Source organism: Musa acuminata, chromosome BXJ2-3 (genome assembly GCF_036884655.1).
Source record: "Musa acuminata AAA Group cultivar baxijiao chromosome BXJ2-3, Cavendish_Baxijiao_AAA, whole genome shotgun sequence".
NCBI lineage: Eukaryota > Viridiplantae > Streptophyta > Magnoliopsida > Zingiberales > Musaceae > Musa > Musa acuminata.
Window position 1 is genome coordinate 7,922,501 of NC_088340.1, and position 23,784 is coordinate 7,946,284.

General features: G+C 36.8%; 2 protein-coding genes across 3 annotated transcripts in view; both read right to left on the reverse strand.

Moving 5' to 3' along the window:
• LOC103977838 (AP-1 complex subunit gamma-2) overlaps positions 1 to 10,223 on the reverse strand; it is a 25,218-nt gene extending 14,995 nt beyond the window's left edge. Inside the window, exons 1-6 of one of the 2 annotated variants that reach the window (XM_065098820.1) lie at positions 9,990 to 10,223; positions 6,538 to 6,840; positions 6,280 to 6,421; positions 3,549 to 3,722; positions 1,879 to 2,058; positions 1 to 110 (exon numbers count right to left, since the gene is read on the reverse strand). The exon at positions 1 to 110 is cut by the window's left edge and continues 45 nt beyond it. In XM_065098820.1, the coding sequence (XP_064954892.1) occupies positions 1 to 110; positions 1,879 to 2,058; positions 3,549 to 3,722; positions 6,280 to 6,421; positions 6,538 to 6,840; positions 9,990 to 10,021 (941 nt within the window). In that variant the 5' untranslated portion in view covers positions 10,022 to 10,223. The remainder of the gene's footprint in view (positions 111 to 1,878; positions 2,059 to 3,548; positions 3,723 to 6,279; positions 6,422 to 6,537; positions 6,841 to 9,989) is intronic. The other variant, XM_009393471.3, reaches the window with a different exon arrangement.
• A 9,626-nt stretch (positions 10,224 to 19,849) lies between these two features.
• Positions 19,850 to 21,885, reverse strand: LOC135606447 (probable xyloglucan endotransglucosylase/hydrolase protein 33). The gene is made up of 4 exons (XM_065097478.1): positions 21,614 to 21,885; positions 21,433 to 21,533; positions 20,481 to 20,689; positions 19,850 to 20,407 (listed from the first exon to the last, which is right to left on the reverse strand). Exons 1-4 carry the CDS (start codon positions 21,840 to 21,842, stop codon positions 19,990 to 19,992), a joined length of 957 nt encoding a protein of 318 aa, XP_064953550.1. The 5' UTR covers positions 21,843 to 21,885; the 3' UTR covers positions 19,850 to 19,989.
• Between the last annotated feature and the right edge of the window lie 1,899 nt (positions 21,886 to 23,784).

Genomic DNA, 23,784 nt, shown 5'->3' on the forward strand with positions numbered 1-23,784 from the left:
ATTGCAAGAACACGCAGACCACTGGTCGCTTCTATACCCATAATAGTTTCAACACATTCATATAGAATAGCATTCCCAGCATTTTTGTTTGATTCAGTTTTTGAAGCAATCTATTAAAAGAATTCAGCACATAAAAATCAGGTACAGTTTTGACAATACATAGCGCTTGATAGCACAAGTAACCACCCCTGATCATGGATTCATGGTTCAATCAAAAACTTAACAAACAATGCCTTTCAGACAATTAAAAGTATGGATTGAAACAAGTAAAATGCTTACAAGATGAACTGATGTTATGGATTACAATGAGTAAAAGGTCTTATAAAAATGCATTAATAAATGCAATATAAGTTAAACCAATAGTTGTCCTTATGCCCTTCAGGTTCTTAATTCGCATGCTCCAGACCACAGAAAATAAAGGCTTGACTTTACCCCTTTAACAGATGAATTTTGTTCAACATCAATAAATACTAATAACAAGATATTCACATTAGAAATCCAAAATCTTTGCAAATACTTTTTGTATATCTTCCATTTATTATCAAGGTAAATACAATCACCGTCAACCATTTAGATTACTAGACTACATGCATAATAATAGAATGGATAACTCTGGAAGTTGCTACTTTAAAACAAGCCACTTATGAAAAAGTAATTTAAGTGTTTATGGTAAAACGAAAGAAAAGAAAAACATTTGAAGACTACAAATTATTGCATTATGGATTACAGATTCCATAAGGAATCATTCTAGACGAGAAACAAAAGTCCACTGGCGAAAGGAGATCATATCTCTCGTGCATTGATTTCTGCACAACTACATATTTACTAGATACCTATACAAATACCAACTTTCAGGCTTTATTTAAATGCACATATGTTAACTGGACTTGATGATAATGATAAATTTGTACAAATTCAAGGAGAAAGAAAGAGGTTTCCTCTTCACATGCTACTTGTATTTTCATAAGCTTTGTCAAACGTCTTTTGATCTTTTTATTACTGTTGTAACATATAAAATTATGAAACTATTCCCAGTGTCTTTGTTTATAAGCTTCAGCCAGATCCCAGATATACCTTTGAATTTTGCCTAACTGGATTTGAGTTTGAAAAGAAGACATGAAAAGGATGATACAGCAAGTGCTAATATAGAAATCCAGAAGCGACTAAAGTTTACGACAAAATCTAACCAGCAAAACAGATATATTTTCCATTAGTTATCAGAAAAATAATTTAAAATTAAAAAACTGCATATAGAAAAAAAATTATTGTGATCCAAGAATTATAGATTCAGAATATAACTTAAATGCTAACCATAAATATTATTTTCCATTTCCCAGTATCAATCAAAGGATGCTTGGAATTAATTAAATGTAATATATTTCAGTATGACCTGGATCAGTGGACATAGTGTCAAGTTTTACAAAAGATCTCTTAGTTTTCCATATCTATAATTATGGAAACCTTATTTTTCGGGGAAACATAAGAACAACACAAAGGGAAGAAGGTTTTTGATATCTACATGGCTGAGCAAGACTTCTGTTATATCCTTTGCTAATATTCTTACACTCTGAGAAATAAACTTTTCGAACACACATTCATATATATGAATATGGATTTGTATGTACAAATGTGTTGTGCATGTACAGATCTTTATAAAATCATACTTAGAAATTTGGACATAAATTCGGATATAACATACTTGGATATGCATATATGTCTTGTTTTATATCCCTAGCAGGTTCCCTATACAAGGTATTGTATGTATACAAACATATATCCCTTAAAGCAAAAAGGTTGGGTTATCAGTTTCTCAGAAACTATAGCAAAGCAAGATTCTTCAAAATTTTAAAGCAAGTCGATAGAATAAGAAAAACTGACCTGAGCAAGAATATCATTCATATATTCACTGGTATCTGCATCTCCCTGGCCCAACATTCGCATCAGCCTAAGCACTCGGATGTGTAAGAAAGGATCTGTAATCCCAGCAATGTCATACTCAGGTGCATACGAACTATTTGAGACATCCTTCAATATCCGAATCAATCCCTCTGTGCAGTTCTATAATTAAGATGGAAACTAATTTATGGTATGCACTGCATTAAGCAACTACAAGCCTAACAGTCATATGCTGAATCCAAAAAACATATCAACCAAGATAAGTATATAGCATGATGCAAATCTTGGCAAAAGAAACACCACAACTTTCAGATGAATTATTGAAAAAGAGTGTTAAACTACTCGACATCTGCCGAATATCAAAAACTGAAACTCACATGATCTACAGTATCTTGTAAAGACATATTGCTAAAGCATGGTACAATGTCATAAACAAGAACTTGAGCACAGAAAGCCAAATATGAGACACTATCTCCTTGAATTTTTTTAGATCTAGTAACATATATCAACTTAGGTTCTGAAACTGGATTATGAACAAAATCCTAATAGTTGGCCACATACTATTGAAACTTGACTTTTGGAATTTTTAAATTAATTAGATAAACGCCAAGCTTCATGCAATACCAAAGTAGATGGATGATAGAACAGATGATGACATAGAATGCATGTTATTCATGTCAATAAGGTGCATAATGAAGATTACACATGTTGCCAATTGTTGCCATAACTTCTCACAACCTTGCACCCATAAAAATATGATTAAATCTGTTGCGTTGGAAAACAGAAGTGGGGCCTATCCTTAATCTTGAGTGGAGATCATGAAGAAAAAAGGCAGCTTCTGCCTAGAACCGTTTACAAATTCACCAATTTTTGAAATTAAATTTAGACTGCAAAAAAGATGGATCCACTGTTTTCTTAGATTTCTTGCGGTTTTTTTTTTTTTTGGTTATCATGATCTTTTATTGTTAGGTTCTTGAGTAATATTTTATGTACAATGGTACTTAGAAATCTTACATTTAGGTCTTTTTTAAATTACGAGTCTGTGTTTACCATATGATCAGTTTTATTTTAAATTTTTAATCTACCTAATCTGTCTGTAGCATACAACCATAGTGAAAATAATTGTACGAAGAGTTTCCAAATCAAACCCAAGCCTATAAGAATATAAAAGAGGAGCTATGTAGGACTTCCATGAAGCTCAAGGTAGTTAGACAAAAGAAAATATCCCATTTGCAATTTCCATCAGTATCTCACGTTATGTTTTTCTTAGCTTTGAAAAAAAGGACTGCATATATGAAGCACCAAATATGAATTTAATTGACAGTCCATGCCAGCAGCAGAAGCTCCCTGCCACACTAACTTGGAACAAGGCCCAACAGAAGTTGTACTGGCACATTTCTCACAACCACCATGCTGTCAAACTTAAAACATGTTACTGAATCAACGCAATCCCCAACCTAACTACATTATCAAGTATATTCTATTGACCAGTATTAGCTTTAGAAATTTCAAAATATTAGATACAATGATTGACTACAAGAATGTTGTAAAATGAAGAATAAGAACCAGAAAAAGAGGATCAGATACAGATGTATTAAAATCACAGACAAAGCAAAACATCTACCGGATAATGAATGGTATTAGCATGGTACCTTTCGCAGATGCTTGTTGGCATCTGCACTGACTTTACATAGATCTGTACAAAGCTGAATTCCAGCTATTAAAACTCCATGGTGCTTTTCCTTCAACAACGAAGCTGCAGGACTTAAAAAGTTTTCTGCCAAGTCTGGAACTTTTCTAATAATCCTGATCGAGCATAAGGCAGCCTAGAAAACCAGAAACCACATTCAGTTCAAGAATGAATAATGTTTTTGAAAAGGAAAAAATAAAAGAAGATTGTTGCATTGATCAAAACCATATGAATTCAAACTAAAGTCTAAACACATCTCACACACATCCAACTACAAAGAAAATAGATGAGACTATTCATAACTACAGGAAACAGAGAAAAATCAGATACAAGAAAAATGAACTCATTTACTTAACAGCAAAAGGGAAAAGAGAAAGCTAAACCACATAACAAAATTGATGCAAAAACAAAATGTGTATGATGGAGATACATCCTGCTTTCGTTGATCACATGCTTTAAGCCAAAATCACCATATAATGTAATAAGAATATAAGGGTTGATATTCACATTTAGAGGATGATCCTTGACAATATGGCGAGGTTATTCTTTTGCAACCTTAGTAAACATGTTCAGATCTTGAAATCATCCTCTTACTCTTACTTGCAGGTGTACAGATGTGTACAGTAATCCTTCCTATTGAAGTCACCAGGCTTGCGCACTTGCCAATGTGCCAAGGCGAAGCGTAGCCCAAGCACCCACCTATTGGGCTAGGCGGGCAACTTCAATCAAGCGCGGCCAAGGTGAAGCGTTAGGCAGGCCAAGCGCCCACCTGGTTCAACCCATGCTAGGTCGAGCCTGACTCGAACCAAAACTCAAAACCAATCACTCTCTAGTTCAATTGAACCAGGTAATCTCATGCTCGAACACCTCGAATGCCCCCACACAAGCTGTGCCCTAAACGCAGATTTAAGTCTTTCCCCAATGTTTCTGCACAGCGATGGACTTCCTACCATCGATGAACAACGACAACAATGACATCTTCCTCCAACAGCAGCAATGACGTCTTCGTCCAACGGCATTAGCGATGTCTTCCTCTAGCAACAGCGGTGATGTCTTCCCCCAGTCACAACAACAATGACTTCCTTCGGCGACAACATCAACTTCTTCTTCGGAGACTATAACTCTCTCTTTCTCCAACTCCCTCCTCCCTCCTACCTCTACATCATTCATTGATGGATGCTTAACAGATATTATCGTGCATTGTGAACAACCAAATTCTAATCTTTCTTCAAGAAGAATTATGACACCTAAGTTTAGTCATGCATAGAATGTAAGATAGTAAGAGAATAATTGAATTGAGTTGTAGGGCAAGAATGAGTCTGTTCTCATTAACCAGACTTAAGTATTTTGGACCAGTGACTCAGATTCATGATGATGGGTCCAATCAAGATCATATGGTGGATGAGGTTAGATGACGTTAGAGGTCCATCACAACATATAGAGCAACCACTGACTTGGATATGCAAAGGAGATAGTGACAATTAAATTTAATCTTACATCAGATGTGAGAACACAATTGAATTAAATTATAGGGACAGATTGAGTCTAATGTCATTAATATAAACTTAAGTATTTTGGATCAAAGGTTTGGACTTGTTAAACTAACTCAAGTCATAACAAAAATATTCCAAATCTAGCCAAATTCTGACAAGCTCTTGATTTTGTTTGCTAAAAGAATTAGTCATAAATACCAAGGATTGAAATATCATACCGTACCGAAGTTTCGACATTCTCTCAGTACGATACGGTATCCACTCGGTATACCGTTCGGTATATATATAAGTAAAAAAAAAATTCGACGACATTGCCTCTCTTCTCCCCAGGTGGCGGGGCGACATCGTAGAAAAATGAGGTGACATCATATATATATATATATATATATATATATATATATATATATATATATATAAAATACCGTCCAGTAGTGAGCAGTCTACGTACCGGTTTACTATCGGACCGGTATGTACCGCCCGATATCATTCAAAACTATATACCTTGATAAATACAAAGTTTCCATTTAAAACTGAATATGTAACTGAAACAAAATATTCTAGCTGCACATAACCTTCTTCCCATCTTTTTAAAATCTAGGCAGTGATATATAAAACATTTAAAAACTAAACCTGCAACAACTAATCAAAACTCAAGGATTTGGATATTAGCTTTTTTATTTTTGAATGTCCCAACTTTCTGGAGATGATATCTAAAGAAAAGGAGGAAGCTCCATTTGGCTACCTATTTTGTAGATAAGAGGGCTCTTTATTCCATGTAAATTCAAAAGCACAAAAGTTGATAACTGGATATGCTTTAACTGACCAGGACTTCTTCGAGAGAATATTTTGACTGATTATTTTTTGTTGTTCTATCTAATAAGGATGAACTGAAATTAGAAAACAAGTAAATTACCAATCTCACTCTCTAGGGCATTCACCTACAGGTTCAATTGCTTTCTATACAACCTAAAAGGTATTAGTATATGAACAGCATGCAAGCAGCCATGCAAACATTAAAAATATGAGAAACACATTTCACGGAGGTACAGATTTTATATTGAAAACCAGAAAGAATAAACCAAGAGGAAAATAACAATTTCAAACCTTCTAGCTCACGAAACTTAGATATTAAAATAACATAAAGTCACATCAAGAAGTTATGTAATTCGAGAGAAACTCTTCAAAAGACAAAAAAAAAACCTTCTTTTTAATATTTGGGTCTTTAGTTAGTAGTAATCTTTCTACTTCTGTTGCTAGATCGCTTGCCATTTCTGCAGAACATATATTTCCCAAAGCACAAAGTGCTAGACCCACAATATACTGGTTTGTATGATTGAGATCTCTGCACATATAGAGGATATCCAAAGTTATAACAAGAGTATATGTTTAGATGACAATGTAGTCAGGACAGAGATATTAAAATTTTCAAAAAATTAGGAAGATCAAGTTATTGCATACTGTTTCAAGGAATTTGTAACCAGCATAAGAACTTCCTGTCTCTCATCAAGAAGAAGCATAAGGCCCAGATAACCAATTCGTTTCTCAGGGAACCCAGCTGAAGCTATCAGTTTGAGACATTCCATTTGACCAAAATGAGTTGGATAACCAAGCATGTGAATGAACATGAGTTTTGCGATGTTACGATGTCTATAATCTTGATCATTTTCACTAATAGCAGAACGTATAGCTGCACATTCTTTTCTCACAACAGCACGTTCTTCTGCAGCAGTTTTGCAGGCACGTATGGCCCGAATCATATCCCTGAAATCAAAGTTTAGTAATAACATGCTGACTTATCCAAAGTTAACTGAAAAAAGAAGAGGAAAAACTCATGATACAGAGCCAAAATCCCATCTCAATCTACTCAACTAAGCTCAATTACTAAAGGAAATAAAAAAGATTTAGAAGCACAGCCATTTAAAAACATTTGCAATGTCCGTGTCTCATGTCATGTCCGTCTTGGTCACACACACTTGCTGGATACTCTCAGACATATCTTAGATACTTCGAAACATATTAGAATTCGAAATACCTACAGTTGATGCAATGCATACACAAGATGCTTAAATCATCCACCTAAAACTTCTAAAAAATTACATGTAGGCAACATAAAGATTTTTTGGGGATTTAACTTTCGGCATATGGTAAATGGTTTTTATAATGGTTGATATCAAGGTATACTAAACTGACCAGTTCGGTACAGTTCAGCCCGTTTTTACTGGTCCAACCACCGATCAGTACATGGATCAGGCCAAACCGGTGGTCCATATTATATATACCCTAGGGTTCCAGCACCTTATTCCTCGCACCTATGAGGAGGACCACAGGGCCACTGTTCACATGGATGCCACCCCCACTGCTCGCATGGATGCCGGTGGCCCACATCGCCACTTGCTGCCTGCCACCCACCTCCTCCTCCACCTCTCCTCCTCTTCCTCTTCCACTGCCTCCCCTTCTTCCTTCTCCCATTACCTCCTCTTTTTCCTTCTTTCTTCCTCTTCCTCGTCATCTTACTTCTTCCTCTTCCTCCTCATCTTCCTCCCCCCTCCTAAATGGATCATAGTACATTCTGGCATACTGACACACAGAATGTCGGAACGGGCCAGAACCATACCAATCTAGCCACGGACCAACACAGGTCCGCTAACCGAAATTGCAGACCTTTGTTGATAACTTGATATAATATACAAATTCAATGATTGTAGATTATCCAAATTGTATACTACACAAAACATCTAACTAAAGAAATACATATACATATATAAATGATAGCTACTGAGTGATGTTTCCAGGTCGTACTGTGTCATAGTTTTCAAATATTTGTCATATTGGCATATCAGCATATTGTCATATACATGCCCCATGTCCTTGTCTATGCTTCATATCTAGCAGTTTCTGTATCTTGTATAGTAAAGGAAGTTATATTTATGCAGGCAACATAAGAACCACTTTATTGCATGAACCAGACAAGAAATTTTGCAGATATATCTGCAAACAATCTTAAGATGGATTTCCTCTAACAATATGAATACAGAAACTGTACATGAAAATGGTAAATGGCACATTTATTAAACAAAATCTGACAATGCTCACAAAGAAGAGAAAGTACAGAGTTAATTACGAAACCAAGGAGTTATCAGAGTAAACTAGGCAAATATTGTCAAAATCTGAAAATAATCATATTGATACTGGTGTTTACTAGATGAGTAGCTAAATTTGTTTTAGGCTGATTATCATAAATGATTGCATTTAGGCTTGTCCTTAGAAGCTACATGTTCTCTAAGAGAGATTAAATTTAAGTTTTCCTTTGTCATTGCTGCTACAAATTAATTGTTATTTGTTGGGATTCAGCAGCATGCTTATCAAAGTGGGGGAAAAGAAAAGGGCAATACATGTTGTGATGCATATGATGCTTCATTTTTTATCGTTACAAAGAATGATTTGTATTTGTAGCATATCTATTTAATACTATATAGATTTTTAATTGATAGGGAGTCCTATTTGGTACTACATAGTTTTTAATTGAAGGGACTCTTATACCCTACATCTTTCTATATCCTAACCACTAATATGAATATCAAGATATTAAATTAGGCATCATAGTTTTAAGATTAGAAGTTGTATTTAATGTCCCTTCATTCCATCATCAAGCTAATCCTTAGACCGCTTATGATAATTCACTCATGAATAAGAACATCAAGGCCAACTTATAAAGAACAGTCCCACATGTAAGCTCATGCAGTAGAAACATCTTAACATGGATCCCCTTAGATAATTGAATTAAGAATCACAAAATAGAGACAACCATATCAAAATAACCCCTCTTTTTTCTTTAACAAGATATCTCTTTCTTGTTTGCTTTCAGGTATTTTACACATGATGCCAGTGATCAACTTTATCAGGCTTTACAATAGCACTAAGAAATGTAACATCAATCATGTCTTCACCATAACTAGTGCTTCATCTTCCACCAGGTTCACACCCTTGTCTTGTCAATTCTGTTATGTCCTAACCGATGCATCTTTTTTTTTCAATTTTCTTTTAGTATTGTTGAATGCTAAAGGGTATATAACATTATATGCAACATAAAATATTCATTTTTAAAAAACCCTGAAAGGCAAAATTTATTGTCATTTTCATTGTCTTGAATTCTGACAAAATTGATAAGAAATTTGAAGGTTTATTCCTCTAGTAACCTTGATGAAATTCATGCCATAGACAAGTCAAACTACCAAATGGAATTAATAGTTACAGCATGAGCCCTACGTTTAACGTAGCATTGAACTCCAGTACCAATTCTTAAATTTTGCCTCAGACTTAAAGATGTCTTTTGTGCTCCAGTGGTTACTTTAATAATGTGACAGGAATCGACGACTGATCAGACCTAAAATATATGTACCAGTGCTTTTTAATATAATTTATGGAATGATAATGACAACAAAATTTGTTGTATATGTTAATCTTGTGTCACAAACCAGGAACCAAGATGATGGTGATAACTAGAATGTGTGTTCTTGAATTCTGTGATATAAAGAACAAGTTCTTATCGATCCCACAACATTCAATCACATTTCACCTAGTGTGATCGACCATTGCCAACCTTCAAATACGACAATGAAAATTCTGGACCCACAAATTAACGATCACAACCAAGAACCCCAAAGCAAAACGTTCACCAACTTATTACGACCAAGATCGCAAGATTTTTCCACCAAGAAGGCAAGAACGACAGAAAATGCGAATCTGATCAACAGGCAGCCCTGCCAGACTCTTCTTGCTAATAGAACGAAACCGAGCTAATCCGAGCAAATTAGCGTCTCATTGGGGACGAAGCAGATGTAAGGACAAGGGCGCCGACGAAATAATTAAGGGTCTGATCTACGGTAAAGGGGGAAAAGGTTGCAGCTCACCTCAACCGCGTCCCCGAGGAGAAGGGGTTCATGGCTATGGCCGAGGCGAGGGCTTCCGGGACTCAACCTTCGGCTCCGGAACACGCAAGAGAAGCTAGATCCCCGAGAGGGCGAAGCAGGGCAGGCAAAGATCGAGATCTGAGTGACGGAATCTTGACTCCAGTGATCCAAGAAGAGAGAGAGAATGATAGAGGAGGGGAAGGGTTAGATCTGAGTGAGCGAGCAATTTTATTCTGCGAGGTTACCTTATTTTCCTTCTTCTTCCGTAAACGGTCTCCGAGAACTGAACGCCATGAACCGGACCGGTTTCACCCTCCCGGATGCGAGAGAGTAGCCGGTCCACCGGTCGACGAAATCGATCCGGCCGGACCTAGAAGCCAATGGGCGACTGGATCGGTGGCAAGTGACACGTGTACTCCGTGATGTGGGAATGATGATGATGCACCAAAAGCTTAAATCTAATGATTTCTCTATGTTTCATATTTATGTCAAAATACATGATAATTCAAAATTATATCTAATCAGCTCATAATTATTTTAATTTGCACACTCTCTCTTAATATTCATACTAATATCAACTGTGTTATAAAAATGAAGTTATTTTTTTATCATGGGGATCTTTCTAAAGTTCTTTTTTTTTTTTCTACTATACTTGAGATGTTTAGGAGGAAGATGGACCCTTGATGAGGGTAATAATGGCGACATGACGTGCCACGACGTCAGTCATGCCTGAACGATACTCTGCCTAAAAGAGGACAATAATGCCGACGCGATGTGCGCTGACATCACCCGCTCTCAGACAATGACTTTATCGTTGTCTAACCCAACACGCTTGGCCGAGGCAAAGAAGAACGACGACCGAGGCTCGCCCATGCCCTGCGGCAGTTCGGTTCTCCACGCAATGCCAACGACAATGTCAGACGCCATCAGAGGTACGATCCTGCTCCTGCGAGCAGGCACATCATGTTAGGATCGAAGCAGCACTAAGAGGGGGGGGTGAATCAGTGCAGTGGATTAAAACGTTGATTTCGACAAATTTTTCGTATGATAAGAACGAAACTTGAAAAGTTTAACTTGAAAGCGTATTCTTAAAGTTGCGCAGCAAAGGTAATAAGGAACTAAAGCAGTAAGAAGATTTGCAGTAATGTAAATGACAATAATGAAATACAAACCAGAGATTACGCCGATTTAGAGTGGTTCGGTCAAATGACCTACATCCACTTGCGAGGCCCCTCTTCGATGAGGCTCCCACCTTCCACTAGCAAATCTCTTGAAAGGGAAGGGTAAATACCCCTCTTACAACTCTTTACAAGCGGTTCACTCTCTTACAAATTTTTGGCAAGAATGAAGGAGGTGAACACTAGCAAAATGAAAACAAGATTAGCTAGGACTTTTCTAATGCCTTTCTCTCAAACACTTGCTGCTCAAAAAGTTGTTCTCTCAGCTGAGATTTGAGGGGTATTTATAGGCCTCAAGAGGATTCAAATTTGGGCTTCAAAATTTGAATTCTCTTTGGGTTCCCGCTGTTGGAGGTGCCACCGCCCAGCCAAGCGGTGCCACCGCCCAGCCAGGAGGTGTCACCGCCCAGCTCTCGGGTGTTGGGCGGTGCCACCGCCCAGCTAGGCGGTGCCACCGCCTACAGTGTTTTCAGCCCGACTACAGTGTTTTCAGCCACTAGTTGGGCTTCAATCTTGGCTCTCTAGTTCGCTGGTTTAGCTTAATTTTTAGCCTAAACCAACTCTGACTTTGGGCCCAGTTGGCCCCTAACCAGGATATAGGATTATCTCTTAATCCTAATCCTAATTACAAGTGGACTACATAACCAAAACACATCCTAAGCAAATTTTCAACCGCGAACGTCGAGTCTTGTTCTGGCGAGCTTTCCGACGAACTTTCTGCTGACGGGCTTCTAGCAAGCTCCCGAACTTGTGATGACTTTAATGAGTAGCCGAGCCTTCTCGGTGATCTCCGTGAACCTCCGACGATCTCTTCGGCGAACTTCCGAAAATTCCGACAGGTTCCCGATTTCTTCTCGGTTGGTTTTGGCAGCATCTCCGACGATTCTTCGGACTCTTAAACGTCCATCGAACTTGACTCCGGTATTCTCGCTTTGTGTTTTCTGGTTATCGTAGTTAATCCTGCACACACAAGCAAACACTCTACTCCGATCTAGACAATTATTATAACGCAAATTGACATTCTGTTGCCCGGCACGTCATTGGTTGGCGCTTCATCCGATTCTTCAGTGCATCGTCCTCTCTTGCGGCTTGTTGCCCAATCGGCGGTTGACCTCCGCAACCCCGATATCCTTGGCGCAATTTCGCTCTCCTTGGCCCGATGCCCGACGCCCGAAGCCTTCTGCCATCCAATATCCTGACGTGATCTCCTCCGACGCAACGTCAATTCCTCCTGCGTTAATTGTCTAATCCTGATCGAGTAGACCTGTATCACTCAAAATGTAGTTAAACATTTAAACACAATCAATTAGTTTCATCATCAAAATCCGAGATTCAACAATCTCCCCCTTTTTGATGATGACAACTAATTGATGACTAACGGAGTTAACCTTAACTCCCCGGAGTTTAACTAAACTCCCCCTATCAATATGCCATTGATAAAACACTTGGATTATCCCAAATCCAAGTAACATTCATCACATGTTATGAAAAACATTTAAACTATCATGCAAATATATAAAATATTTAATTCAATGCATGAAGTCATCAATATACTTCTCCCCCTATGTCATCAACAAAAAGGAGAAGTAGCTCTAGCTATTTTAAAAGATATGCAAGTTTTTGCAACATAAAGCTAGATTTTCATCACAACATATAAGCACAAAAGTATAGCAAGATTCTTAAGTTCAATCATGGCAATTCAACACTTGCTTCTTGTGCAAGATTGCACTTTGCTTTTCTTTGCAACGTGCATGATAGTATTTCTTTGTAATATTCAAAATAGCAAATTGTACATCATGCTAGCTAGCATATTAAAGATGTTCAAGACAGTAAGTTTTTCTTCTCTTTTGAGAAGTGTTATTTTTGCTTCCTTTACAAAGTGCAAGCTAGCAAAGTATTTGAAAAAGTGAGCAAGTTTTGTAACATACAAGCTAGTAAAAATTTCAAAAGCAAATACAAGATAGCTTTCTTGTTGAAGTGTGTAAGCTATCGATTCTTACTTCCTATTGCAATGTGCAGGTTGCAAGTCTTGCTTCTTGAGATGGGCAAGATAATGATGTTCAAGAAGACAACTTTTGCTTCTTGAAATAAGCAAGTTAGCAATCTTTGCTACTTAAGATAGGCAAGCAAGCAATCAAGTTTTTGCATCTTCTTGACTTGTGCAAGCAAGCTATCTCCCCCTTTATCATTGTCAAAAAGAAGGGAAGACCCATTACATCAATTATGACAAAGGTAAGTATCAATCTTAATTGTGCATCATCATATTTTCAAATTAGAATATGCACATTTTCAAAAACCATATATTCATTCATGCATGATATTGAATAAATCGATCAACATTATAAGGATATCATACATGATACTAAAATTTTTAACTATTTGTCAACATTTTGATCATGATACCAAATATTCATCATTTAGAGTATTCATGATACAAAACATTAAATCAATATTTATAATACATCATTTTAGCGACAACTCATAGTATTTTAAATCATGATTTACATCATATGTAATACATCACATCATAATTAGAAAGCACAAGTATTGCATATATCATTGCAAATCATAAATGTTTCATATCATGATGGTATCAATTTGTCAAATTATATCCTACCAAAAACTTATCCCCATTTGTATTTCATGCATAATTTCACTTCATCACATTAGGAGTATCAAGAGGAATTAATTGGGTGATGAGATTAATATTTCACGAATACATAGAATTGTATAAAAAATCATATCATAAGTGTTTCATACATTCATATCATCACATGAAGGAATATAAACAAAAATTAGTGATGAGATCTTACTTCATGAATACAATAAAATTCATATAGCATATCATGGTTTATTAGAATTAGTCTTCCTTTTGGTGAATAGCAAAAAGAGTGGTAGGAGAGCAAGATCTCAATTCATGCATATCAAATATTCAATCATCAAAATCATGAACCATCTAGAAAATTCTCCTCTTTAAATATTCAAAGAGAGAATCATGATGAACATTCTTAGTTTACATAAAGTTTCAAAACATAATTGTCAAGATTATGAATACTAAAAGACTATGAAACATTTCGACAAATCTCCTTTTAAATAGAAAAGAAAATGTTGATTCATAAAGGATTTCATGTTATGAATTTCAAGAGATCAAGATCATGATTTCAATAAAAAAATTATTCAAATTTAAATCATCAAAATCATTATCAAAATCCAAGAGATTCACAAAGATGATACAAATGGATTCATCAAAATCAATAAGATTGAGCAAAATAATTTTCAAGAATGTTATCCTCTTTTCGATTATTTCAAAACATATGATTTTGTTTCATTTATACCAAATAAAAACATTTATCATGTTTAAAACCGAAAGAGTAAGATTTATTACAACAAAAATCAATAAGGTACTTTCATTATGGTAAAAATCAACGATCCATAAATCGTAAAAGATTCATCATCCATAATTTCGAAATTTATTAAGCATGATCATTATGCATGACACTAAAACATGGTTTCAAAATGTTTAATATTTTCATTGCACAATTTAATCATTATGTATCATCATATTTTCAAATTCGAACATGCACAATTTCAAAACTATATCTTTTATTTTTCATGCATGATACAAATAAATCAATCATCAATTTCGGCATATCATACATGATATTCAAGCATTCATGATAAATCATTTTGGCAACATGATCATAGCTATTCAAATGATAGTATCTAAATGTCAAAATTCATTACATCCTATCATGCATGATCATTAACTTCTTATTTGAATTTCATGCATTATTTTGTTTCATCACATAAGGAATATCAAGAAGAGTTATTGGGTGATGAGATAAATATTTCATGAGTACAAGGAATTACATGAAAATCATATCATGAAAAGATAATAATAGAAGACACGTTTTGTTTTGAAAAATCTCCTCTTAAATAATCAAGAAAAAATCTTAGGAGATCATGATATAAATAAAATTCATTCAATCTTAGAATAAGATATTAATTCAAGCATATAAAATTTCTCAATTCATTATGAATCATAAAAAGAATTGTGGTTCCGAAATATCACGATTCATTTAGAAAAATTTTCTCTTTAGTGCACGATAAGAAGAAATATAGCAATGATACCAATCATAATTCATTTGGATAATAGATGCTAAAAAGGAACATTGAGGATACAAGATCTTGATTTTTATAGAGTAAATCTCAAGTTATAAATCTCAAAAAATCAAGATAAAGCTCATTCAAATTCAAATCATCAAATCAAAATTATTTTCAAGATATTCATAAAAAGATGATAAAATAGATTCATCAAACCAAGAATTTTCAAGAAAAATACTTTTATCTATTTAGTTGTTTCATATAAGTATGCCTTTGTCCTTTTTGTGCCAAAAAATATATATATATCATCAATCATTTAGGATCGAAAAACAAATTTCTTCATAACAACCATCAAGATCATTATGTATAACTTTTAAAATCTCATGCATAAAATGGTATTAAAACATTTAATATTTTCATTCCATCATTTTGCATTTTTATTGAACATAATTTTGAATGATTCTTATAGATAACTAAAACTTCTTTAGTTTTAATTTATATGATTAACTTTATCTTAGCATGCTCAAATTTTGTTCATATGTCAAAACCATACATCATGTTTGAAAACCAAAGACAAAGTTCAAAAAAAAATCATCAAGCCTTCCATTCAAAAGTCATGCATCGTCATTGAAAATCAATATGGAAACCGTCAAAATACAAATTCTTGCTTCTCAATCACATATATAAGATTAATCTTACTAGGTGTATAAGCATTAGATTTATATCTAACATTTTACTGCATTAACATAACACATGCAATTTTCAAGAAAATTAATCCTAAACTAAATTAAAAATAACTCAAGAAAGTATTATGTAATATCGAAATAAATTAGTGGGATTTTGATTACCTCATTGTTGTAAGAGGGTGAGGCATAGTTTGTCACCTCGCCTTTCTTGATTTTCTCCTCGTCTTCGGAAGAGCTCAATTCATCCCAACTTTTGTTCTTCTTGCGTTCAAAGCAAGTAGTTCCATTCTTTTTGCTTTTTAATTTTTGTTTCATTTGTAGTTTAAGTTCACCATCACTTGAGCTTATGCTCGAGTGGTATTCATGTGTTCTATGTCCCAAATCCTTCCTATCATTTGGAAGGTTGTTCTCGAGTTTCTTTTTTGTCACATTGTTCATTTCGTAGGTCATTAGAGACCCAATAAGTTCTTCAAGAGGGAATGTTTTGAGGTCCTTGGCCTCTTGAATGGCCGTAACTTTTGGATCCCAACTTTTTGGAAGAGATCTTAAGATTTTAGTGACTAGTTCAAAATTAGAAAAACTTTTACCAAGAGCTTTGAGTCCATTGATGACATCCGTGAACCGGGTGTACATGTCTCCGATGGACTCACTTGGTTTCATCCGGAAAAGTTCGTAAGAATGCACAAAAATATTGATTTTGGACTCTTTCACTCGGCTAGTGCCTTCATGAGTGACCTCTAGAGTTCTCCAAATATCAAAAGCCGAGTCACACATCGAAACACGATTAAATTCATTTTTGTCAAGTGCACAATATAAGGCATTCATAGCCTTTGCATTTAGAGAAAACATCTTCTTCTCCAAATCATTCCAATGATTCATTGGGAGAGAAGACATTTCAAATCCATTTTCGACTATGTGCCATAAATTCAAATCCAAAGAAAGTAAGAAAACTCTCATTCGAGTTTTCCAATAAGTGTAGTCCGTCCCATTGAAAAAGGGAGGACAAATGAGAGAGTGACCCTCTTGAAAGCCGTAAAGAGCCATTTCTATTTAGGTGTTAAACCAAGGTAGAAAAACGTGGCTCTGATACCAATTGTTAGGATCGAAGCGGCACTAAGAGGGGGGGGTGAATTAGTGCAGCGGATTAAAACGTTGATTTCGACAAATTTTTCGTACGATAAGAACGGAACTTGAAAAGTTTAACTTGAAAGCGTATTCTTAAAGTTGCGCAGCAAGGGTAATAAGGAACTAAAGCAGTAAGAAGATTTGCAGTAATGTAAATGACAATAATGAAATACAAACCAGAGATTACGCCGATTTAGAGTGGTTCGGTCAAATGACCTACATCCACTTGCGAGGCCCCTCTTCGATGAGGCTCCCACCTTCCACTAGCAAATCTCTTGAAAGGGAAGGGTAAATACCCCTCTTACAACTCTTTACAAGCGGTTCACTCTCTTACAAATTTTTAGCAAGAATGAAGGAGGTGAACACTAGCAAAATGAAAACAAGATTAGCTAGGACTTTTCTAATGCCTTTCTCTCAAACACTTGCTGCTCAAAAAGTTGTTCTCTCAGCTGAGATTTGAGGGGTATTTATAGGCCTCAAGAGGATTCAAATTTGGGCTTCAAAATTTGAATTCTCTTTGGGTTCCCGCTGTTGGAGGTGCCACCGCCCAGCCAAGCGGTGCCACCGCCCAGCCAGGAGGTGTCACCGCCCAGCTCTCGGGTGTTGGGCGGTGCCACCGCCCAGCTAGGCGGTGCCACCGCCTACAGTGTTTTCAGCCCGACTACAGTGTTTTCAGCCACTAGTTGGGCTTCAATCTTGGCTCTCTAGTTCGCTGGTTTAGCTTAATTTTTAGCCTAAACCAACTCTGACTTTGGGCCCAGTTGGCCCCTAACCAGGATATAGGATTATCTCTTAATCCTAATCCTAATTACAAGTGGACTACATAACCAAAACACATCCTAAGCAAATTTTCAACCGCGAACGTCGAGTCTTGTTCTGGCGAGCTTTCCGACGAACTTTCTGCTGACGGGCTTCTAGCAAGCTCCCGAACTTGTGATGACTTTAATGAGTAGCCGAGCCTTCTCGGTGATCTCCGTGAACCTCCGACGATCTCTTCGGCGAACTTCCGAAAATTTCGACAGGTTCCCGATTTCTTCTCGGTTGGTTCTGGCAGCATCTCCGACGATTCTTCGGACTCTTAAACGTCCATCGAACTTGACTCCGGTATTCTCGCTTTGTGTTTTCTGGTTATCGTAGTTAATCCTGCACACACAAGCAAACACTCTACTCCGATCTAGACAATTATTATAACGCAAATTGACATTCTGTTGCCCGGCACGTCATTGGTTGGCGCTTCATCCGATTCTTCGGTGCATCGTCCTCTCTTGCGGCTTGTTGCCCAATCGGCGGTTGACCTCCGCAACCCCGATATCCTTGGCGCAATTTCGCTCTCCTTGGCCCGATGCCCGACGCCCGAAGCCTTCTGCCATCCAATATCCTGACGTGATCTCCTCCGACGCAACGTCAATTCCTCCTGCGTTAATTGTCTAATCCTGATCGAGTAGACTTGTATCACTCAAAATGTAGTTAAATATTTAAACACAATCAATTAGTTTCATCATCAAAATCCGAGATTCAACACATCAGGTAACACTAAACTTACTTATAAATACCCCCGAGTTCTAAACGAATAGGGGGAGAGCACTTCTTCATCCAAAATCCCCTCCACATCCACTAACTTGATCGTCGGAGGGGTCGGGCCGAGCTTCCAACCGGACCTGTGTGCAGGTGCAAGAACGGGGTCGCCTCTTCCTGGCGCTGCGGCAAAGCTTTCCTCCCGACGCGACGTCCCGACCGGACCACCGTAATCGGCCACCGGGAGATCTCGAGGGACGCCGCGCAAGATCCCCGTCATTCGGACCCCAACCGAGCCGCGTCAATCCCGAGGCCACGGCATAAAGTTGTTTACACTAACGGACCCCATCAATTAGATAATGGTTAGATAGCTCATAATCATTTTAATTTGCATACTCTCTCTCAATATTCACATTAATATCAACTCTGTTAATAAATATTAAATATATACCTGAAATGTCTTAATGCATTGAAGAACACTTGATTGCTTAACGATGAAAATATGAAATATTGTTCTCACTATTTCTTCTCGGGTTTTGTGTTTAAGGAGAAAACTACTGCATAATAAATTTTTACTCATGTGTGGTCGTTTCTATCTCTAATATTTGTTGTTTATGTAATATCATATTTGATATCTTTTTTTTATTGTCCTTTTAAAGAAAATACTTTAAAATTATTTGAAAGTAAATTGGGAATTTATTTTAATTTTAGAGATTTGTGGCATGAAAGAGATGGTTTAAGGAAAGAAATGATACTTTAGTTGTTATAATTGTATAGACTTTCTAGTTAGTGTGGAAGGTACGAAATGAAACTAATTTTTACCTCCTTACTTGGGTTGGGTTTCCTTCCAAGTATAAATCCTCGGGGTTAGTGTGGTTTACTTTGGCTATGGATATTTTTGCAAACAGATCATACGTCAATGTTTGTTGATATTGACAGATAATTTACTACTAGTTTTGTTATGACCTGGATTTGATGGGCTAACTGGCCTATCAACTTCGTTTGATCTAAACCACTGGTCAAAATGCTTAAGCTGAAGTTGATAGTAGTACACTCATCAGACCCTTATAAGTCAATCTTAATCCTGTCCACTTTCGATGTGAGACTAATCAGGGGTATTACAAGTTTTCTGAATAAACAATGCTCACTGGAACTGCACGAAACATTTGCTAAGATCTTGTGCACAGAAGGGGGAAAATGGAACCAAGCCATTCAACAACTTGCAGCAGTTGAATGCAGCTGTTACTGCCTTCCAAGGGTCCTTGCATGGTTTACTTGAATGTTATATCAGGTTAAATGCAGAGATCATAACAACATAGATCATGTTCTTGCAATGGTCAGAGATGAACTCTGCAACTTTATTTCATGAATTGAGCTACTGATGAATGCCTGTTACTGTTTTCCTTCTTTGCATTCAGGTGGTAACACTGGAAACCTACTGAGATCATTGCAGTAGGAGTAGAACATGAACTTGCTCCTCACCCACTCCATCCCCCTCTGCTGCTCTGCTGACAGCTTCACGAATTCATCCCCCTCGATCGGATCGAGAGCGAGGCGCCCACTTTGGCCACTCCTCGTGCAAGAAGGAGCTGCTTTGGTCTGATTCCATGCACAGCCAGCAACCAGGAAGTTCTTGAATGATGCCACAAATGGCCCAAACTTGTAGTTGACAGGCTTCTTCCCTCCATGAGTAGCCCACTGTGAGCCATCCCAGATCGTGGAGTAGATCGACATGGGCTTAGATGGATAAGCTCTGGCCATGGCCACACTGTGGTTCACCTCTCTAACTGGGAGATTGTCCACCAGAAACCTGCACATGGAGTTGCATGAACTCATCAGTGAATGCTAAATATCGTGCAGTCAGCTGAAACTGCAGTGCTTACACTATGTGATGCTGATTCCAGATGAGGCTATACTCGTGGAAATCTGCAGTGGGGTCGAACCAGAGGAAGAACTTCTCCTCACGGCCGATCCCGGTGCTTCCATCGCCATATACATTGGTCTGCAGTGCCCACTCCTTCCTCTTCTCATGGCCTAAAAGCTCGAAGTCGATCTCATCATGGTTTTTTGGGTAGGCTTCTGAATTGGACATCTTTGAGACACCACAAACGCCAGTAACAATTACAATGCAACAAGGAATATTGCAACGTAGCAATTACAAGCTGCAGATGAAGCTAATTATTCATAGATAAGTTGGAATCTTTCCAAGCTGGCAATCACCATCCTTGGACAGCATAGCTTGGTGGCTGAAGAGATTAACTGGATGTTAGGTAAGACTTCATCTTTGACAGCTAAAATTGTCCCCTAAACTCCAGCAGCTACTCATGGCAGTACTATAACTGAGCCATGTCTTCTTGTTTCCAGAAGCTTGTCCCACAATTCTATGGGTCATTTTGTTTTGCCCAGGGAATTCTTTGGTTGTGAAGACAATGCATTCATCTACTCGACTACATAATATTTTGTTTCTCTTCTCTTCTTTTTCCTCTGAAGCTCCAGATGACAAGTCAATTTAGTAGATCAAAGTTGCTAGCTATAGAATTGGAGAACCTAAACATAAAGCAAATCTTTTAGCTTCTCCAACTTCTCCATCCAACCATGTTATTCTATAAGAACAAATTCTTATTCTTGTTCTAATATAATCTGATCCTAATAATTTCAGCTATGTTCATAGGCATATCAGATCATAAGCTCTGTTATGCTACACAAAATGTGCACTCCAGTAAATGTCATATACAGCAGAATCTCGGAAATAGCTTTTCTAGCTTTTTGAACTTTCATCAAATAGAAAGACTGGGAAACGGTAGAGAGAGAGAGAGAGAGAGAGAGATCACTTACATAGAATGCTACTACAACTCCTGCAGAGTAATCCATAGGCAGTTTGATGGCAGCACTGAAGAATCCATAGTAATACGCATCATTTGACTTGAATCCAGATCCTGCAGCCACAGTCACAAAACCCTGAGCTTCTTGCAGCGCTATGAGAAGACTGAACTGAGAGCTTGCAGGAAGATGCAACCTGAAGTTTTGTCGAGCATGAGACTGACTTGTGATCCGTTGCTGGTTTTTTTTATGTTTTGGCCACCGAATAAATCTGAGAATGCACCGTCGAAGACGAGGCGGGGGAAGCGGTCGGTGAGACGGGCGGTGGTCGGAGGGATCGGAGTGTTGTGGCGCATCGACATGGAGATCGCCATGCAAGAGATGAAGCTTAGCACAAAGAGGAGTCTCTGAGTGAGTGTGACCATCTTCACGACAGTGTGCGTGCAAATGATTGACTGGATTGATGATGAAGCTGGATTGGTGAGTGAATGATTCAAAGGCTACAGCTGCATGTCATTCAAAGAGCATTGAAGGTTTCCATGGCCCCAGCACACTGTTCTTCGACTAGTAACTTGTGGTAAAAATACGAGCAGATCTCAAAGAAATTCTCAAGCACGCATGCTTCCTTTGCAGACAACAAATTTTCTACTAAATTTACAGTAAATATTTAAGCACTTTATACATATTGCTGACGGTGTTGAGTATATCCATACAACACACAATACACTCTCATCGAAGACATCCTTACACCAAACATTACACTTGTGAAAAAAGAATAAATACTTGTGAGAATTTTGATATTTCATTCAACTTTTTAGGGTGGTCATATATAGTAGTTACATGTCCATAATATAAATAATACATTTCTTAATTTTTATAAGATATGTAATTATCACCATGCTAAAATTTTATTCATATCATACAAAATGTCAATTATAATGTCAATTATAAAATGTCAATGATGTAATACTTTGGTGAGAAAATATTCCCTTAATTAGTTTAGGGATGCCCATTTTTAGAAAACTTATGAATACACTCGAACCAATCTAATTGAAGCTGGACCACATAGGTTGGTTTGGCCTAATTGGATTCTCGATTTGATTCAAATTGATTATTTTAGTTCAGGTCATATTGGTTCTGGGTTCGATCACGGGTTGGATCTTTCACATAAGACACATGGTTTATATTAGAATGTTAAAAAAGGTCATTGAATTAATGCAATAGCATTTAATTTTAAAACTTGATCGATAAATTTTAGAAACTTGATAAATCAACTTAAAGTCACAAGTTAAAAATAAGTAAATAAAGGCAAACCAATTTATAATGGTTTGATTTTTTCGACCTATAGGTCTACTCCCGATTTCTTTCCCTTCAAACCATAAATTTTTAATATTGATTTTCTTCCTAATGGATAAAGATAAATTATCTTTATTATAACTTTCTCCTTTTTCAGGTTAAGGAGATAATCATGACACTCTCTTTTTACGTAAGATCTCTCGCCTCATTCTTTTTTAATATAAGATCTCTCACCTCATATAGCTTAAAATTATAATCAAATTCAAAAGGAGGAGGAGGCTTAAATTATACTCAAAATGAGAGTTTATAATACTTCACTAACTCAGATGTTTTATCAACCAACTCAGAGTGGGATATTTATAGGTCTAAAAGAAGCCAAATATTCAAATCCCTAAAATTTTAGGGTACGAGAGGTATTACCGTTGGCACTGGGTGATACTATCACCACAACTATGCTATAAATCTAGATTATGGTAATATTATCATCGACCTATATGGTACTATAGTGGACATAGATGATACCACTATAAAAAAGACTAATAAAGCACAAACAGTGTTTGTCAAACAGTACTACTGCTTGGGCCTAATGGTACCACCACCCAATCTTAGTTTAGGCTACCGATTTTACATTTTAACGAGACCAATTTAGCTTAACTTTAAATCCAATAGCTTTCTTAACAAGTTGATATTATTTCAATCAATACTAACTCAAATTGACCCATAATAATCTCGATCATGACTTTAACAAATCAACCACACATCCGACACATTTATGAAGCTTTCAGCATATTATACACTATTTTGGCATGTCGATCGATCTTTCGGTACTTCGTCCTTCAATATATTGCTCATTTTATCGGCATGTTAACTTTTTCATGACATCCAATCTTCTAGCATGATATCTAATCCCTTTGGCACGATGCTTGAACCTTTAGTATGAAGTCCAATTTTTAACACGTCAACAACTAATCCTCTAGCAGGAAGCCTAATTTTTTATATGATAATTTTTTAACATAACATTTAACTCTCCTACTCAATAATTTATCCTTCAGTGGTACAAGTCTATAATTG

Coding starts and splice junctions, on each gene's coding strand:
- LOC135606447 (XM_065097478.1), bottom strand. CDS start 21,842: ATGGTCACACTCACTCAGAGACTCCTCTTTGTGCTAAGCTTCATCTCT. Junction 20,690..21,432: donor GAGTTGTAGTAGCATTCTAT/GTAAGTGATCTC, acceptor GGTGTCTCAAAG/ATGTCCAATTCAGAAGCCTA. Junction 20,408..20,480: donor TGGAATCAGCATCACATAGT/GTAAGCACTGCA, acceptor CTCCATGTGCAG/GTTTCTGGTGGACAATCTCC.